Source organism: Salvia splendens, chromosome 3, assembly GCF_004379255.2.
Source record: "Salvia splendens isolate huo1 chromosome 3, SspV2, whole genome shotgun sequence".
Taxonomy (NCBI): Eukaryota; Viridiplantae; Streptophyta; class Magnoliopsida; order Lamiales; family Lamiaceae; genus Salvia; species Salvia splendens.
The window spans coordinates 15,095,324-15,099,125 of NC_056034.1; the positions used below are offsets into that span (position 1 = coordinate 15,095,324).

The following is a 3,802-nucleotide window of genomic DNA, read 5'->3' on the forward strand; positions in this document are numbered from 1 at the left end:
TTATTCTTTCTCCACCTATCTTACAAAACAATACTATATAAAATCTCACACTAAAATTAAATTCTTTTTTTAATATTAGTGGAACATAAAATCAGTCAATCAACACTTGTCTTAGCAAGCTAGTTAGAGACTTGGAAATCAAGTATGCTAGTTGATGTCACATTAATCCACAACAATTAAAGTCATTACTCTTCTGTTTCCTTATTCTGCTCTATATGGTTGGATGTGAAGAGAATTTTTTCCATTACTTTTTGGGAATGATGAAAAACAAAATTTATGAGCCATTGTGCTTTTAGATGTTTATGATTTTTGCATATCCAATTATATTTACATGAAAATGGCATTTTCCTGTTAAAAACAGTGTTGTTTTAATAATTGTTGAAAGGTGGTATTTTTAACGGCATGCTAATATTCCCTTGTCTATTATTAGGTGTCCTAATTTGATTCGGCATTTATTTCTAATTTGATACGGCATATATTTTAATAAATATAAAAAAATGAGTGTAAAAAATTAATGGAATATAGGGAAAAGTAATAATCTTAGTATCCAACCAAAAATATATTACAGTTTAATTCTATGATGAGAATCATTAGAGAAAAATAAATTAATGTGAATCAAAGAAAGATGTAGAGCACAATCATCAACACAGCACCTCTAACATTAAGGGGCCTATGTAGGGCGAGCGCCGCCGAAAATTCTATGAGCTGATTACCACTAACCACCTCGACTGGGAACAAGCAATCCTCCATTGAGGGATCTTGGTCGGTGATGTAGGAAAGCCCCTCGAAATCACATGCTTTCTCGTTCTGAAAACCAGTCTGGAAATATACATTGAAGGCATAGGACGCAGTCTTCCCGAAACCAAGGTTACTGCATGATGCCCCTGTAGCTTATACGTATCTGTGGAGTTCCCACTGAAGACGCACCAGCGTTGTGGCATGCGCATGATCCCCTTCACGGTGGTGGGGTAAATATCTTGGCCTCGGTCTGACAGGTCGACCTTGACCTTAGGTTGCCCATTGGATCTATGTACCGAAAAGAAAATCAAATACTTCCTTCGTTCCATAATAGATGTCACACTTTACTTTTAGTTTGTCCTATAAAAGATGTCACATTTCCTTTTTTGAAAAAATTTTCTCTCACATTAATATAAATATACTATATCCTCTCTCCACGCAACACACAGAACAACATCTCCTACAATCTTGTGTTATTACCCGAGTGTATCATCTATTATGGGTCAGATGGAGTAAAAATACCTCGTCCGTGCATGATTAAATGTCTTATATCTGACTGGCATGAGTTTTAAGAAATTATTTGACTTTATACAGTAAAGAGGCTAGAAAAAGTTAGTAGAATGTGAGACCTACTTTTATATACTCCATCTGTCCCATAAAAATATGTGTACTTTCCATTTTGTTTATCCCTTAAAAATATGGGCATTTCCATTTACGGAAAGTTATCCCAATTTAGTACTTATATACATCAAGTTATTTACAACTTATACCACTATCAGAACACTAATAATAATATGGGTCCAACTATCCACTAACACTACTTTAACTACCCTTCCCCTCTCTCTCTTACTTTACCAATTTTGTTTTAATTCTCGTGCCTTTTCATATGTCCATATATTTATGGGACGATGGAATTGTTGGCTTTATAATAAAATGGGAGTGATATGAATTAGTGGAATGCATAGTCCACTTACCAAATATAAAAAAGTGAAATGAGACATTTATTGGCGGACAAATAGAAAAAGAAAAATGAGACATTTAATAGCGGACGGGGGGAATAGTACTCCATGGGGCTATTCGGTTTGCAAGATTATACCTCATGATTAAATATGTATTATGCTTGGTTCATGAGATTGAATGTCACAACTTAATCCTGAATGGATAATTATATGATACTCCCTCCGTCCCAAGATATTAGACTCGTATACCACTTTGGGGTGTCCCAACATACTCGAGTCATTTCTATTTATGGTAAAAAAACTACTTTATTACCAACTCTACTTACACCACTAAACACCACCTCCTAAATTTTTGTGCCAAAAGAAATGAGTCTAATATCTTGGGACGGAGGGAGTAATTAGTTATAACCCCATCCGTCCACTAAAGTTAATATCACAACTTAATCCTAGATGGATTATCATATTATAATTAGTCATGTCAACTGAACACCCATATATACTCCAATCATCAAGTAGAATTAGAATGGATTTGAGTGAAAAAGAAAATACTAAAAATGTGACCTGTAAATCCCCCAATGACGATCGAAAGGGGAGAGCAACGCGTCAATCCTCATTTTGGGCTCATCAGCTAAGGAGTTGATAAACACATCAATGGGAGCCCCAGTGCGCTTGGGAGAGCCCTTGTTGGATGTGACCATCGGCAATAGGTACTTAAAGTAGCGTTCAGCGTTGTCACCACTCGCTCTAGGGTAGCCATCGGTGGGCCAGCCCACCGCCATGACAATGACCTTGATGTCGGAGAAGTTGAGCTTCTCGAGCGCCCATATGAAGCAGTCATACTGCCAAAGGAATCCATTGGTGTAAACGACCCCGTTGATGTCTTTGATGACAAGTTTCAATTTGTTGTCCGGGAAGGCAAAGCTAGGGTCGAGGCTGCAACGCTCGAGGTCTCCGATGGGTCTAAAGTCTACCGAGAAGGGGGCGTTGTTGTCTCGCAGGAAGCGCAGGAACTCGGAAGGCATCCTCAGAGGGCTTGCTGATGTTGGGAATGAGTTCGCCGGAGTAATGCACGATGTTGGCCTTGGTCTGGCCGAGGCCGATCTCGTTTAGTGCGTCTTGGACGTAGTTGAGGCTTCTCCAGTTGATGTCATAGTCGGGGACATACACGCCTCCCCAATTGAAGGGGTACACTCTTGTCCCTATGTTGACTGACCTGTATGCGCTCAAATCACTTAGCAATTCATAATATTTATAGGTGTATAGTCTCATTTCTGAGTTTTAAAGTTTCATTTACTTTATTTCATTTTAGGTATGTGTAGATTCACCATTCAACAAAATCATTACACTCGCATTTTATTATAAATCAATATAAATATATATAATATAATATAATATAATATAAAAGTAGAGTCTATCTTTCTCTAACTCATTTTTTCATTTTCATTCACAAAGGTAAATTTTTTTTAAAATTTGTACTGACTCAAAATAAGATCATAAATGGCGGATGGAGGAAGCAGCTGATAGTAGATAATCATGATTAATCACTGTATGTTGTTGACTTTGAGCAGACCGTATTTGCTTTGGGCCCAAGCTCTTGCGGCGGACATGTTGTGAGGTTGGAGACCGTTGAACAAGGTAATGGTGAGATTGATCCCGCTGCCCTGGAAGGCTTTCAGGAGGTCTGACTGGGTGGTCGGGATTCTCACGTTTCTTATTCCGTTCTGAAGCATCAAATCCACCACCTGCGAAGGGAGCAGCCGCTCGGCGCTCATCCTTCCCCAATTCATGTCGATGAAACCCTCGGTGCAACAAAACAGGGCGGTCACCACCACTAAGCCCACCGCCACGGTGGGACCCATTTTTACGCTTCGATGCTCCTGCAGGCTGCACCTCTCGCTCTTGCTCTGCCTAATCATACGGAATCCACACACACACCCATTCTAAACACATCACAGAGACAAACACGCACGCCACACATTTCTTTGCTATTTATGGCTTATCATCTTCCATTACTGTACCTTCTTCTTCTTCTTCTTGGTTAATGGTTAGAGATACAGTAATGGAAGATGATAAGCCACAAATAGCAAAGAAATGGGTGGCATGCG

The 3,802-nt window shown here is 39.1% G+C and overlaps 1 protein-coding gene across 1 annotated transcript; it reads right to left on the reverse strand.

The window, feature by feature from the left end:
* Window positions 1-615: 615 nt before the first annotated feature.
* Window positions 616-2,719, reverse strand: LOC121796644 (glucan endo-1,3-beta-glucosidase 8-like). The gene is made up of 3 exons (XM_042195452.1): window positions 2,259-2,719; window positions 873-1,026; window positions 616-819 (listed from the first exon to the last, which is right to left on the reverse strand). Exons 1-3 carry the CDS (start codon window positions 2,717-2,719, stop codon window positions 616-618), a joined length of 819 nt encoding a protein of 272 aa, XP_042051386.1.
* Between the last annotated feature and the right edge of the window lie 1,083 nt (window positions 2,720-3,802).

What these genes read in the sequence shown, in the direction of transcription:
- LOC121796644 (XM_042195452.1), bottom strand. Translation starts at nt 2,719, where the DNA reads ATGCCTTCCGAGTTCCTGCGCTTCCTGCGAGACAACAACGCCCCCTTC. An exon ending in CGTCATTGGGGGATTTACAG is followed by an intron (nt 1,027 to 2,258) that starts GTCACATTTTTA and finishes TTCGGTACATAG; the next exon opens with ATCCAATGGGCAACCTAAGG. An exon ending in AGCTACAGGGGCATCATGCA is followed by an intron (nt 820 to 872) that starts GTAACCTTGGTT and finishes GTATATTTCCAG; the next exon opens with ACTGGTTTTCAGAACGAGAA.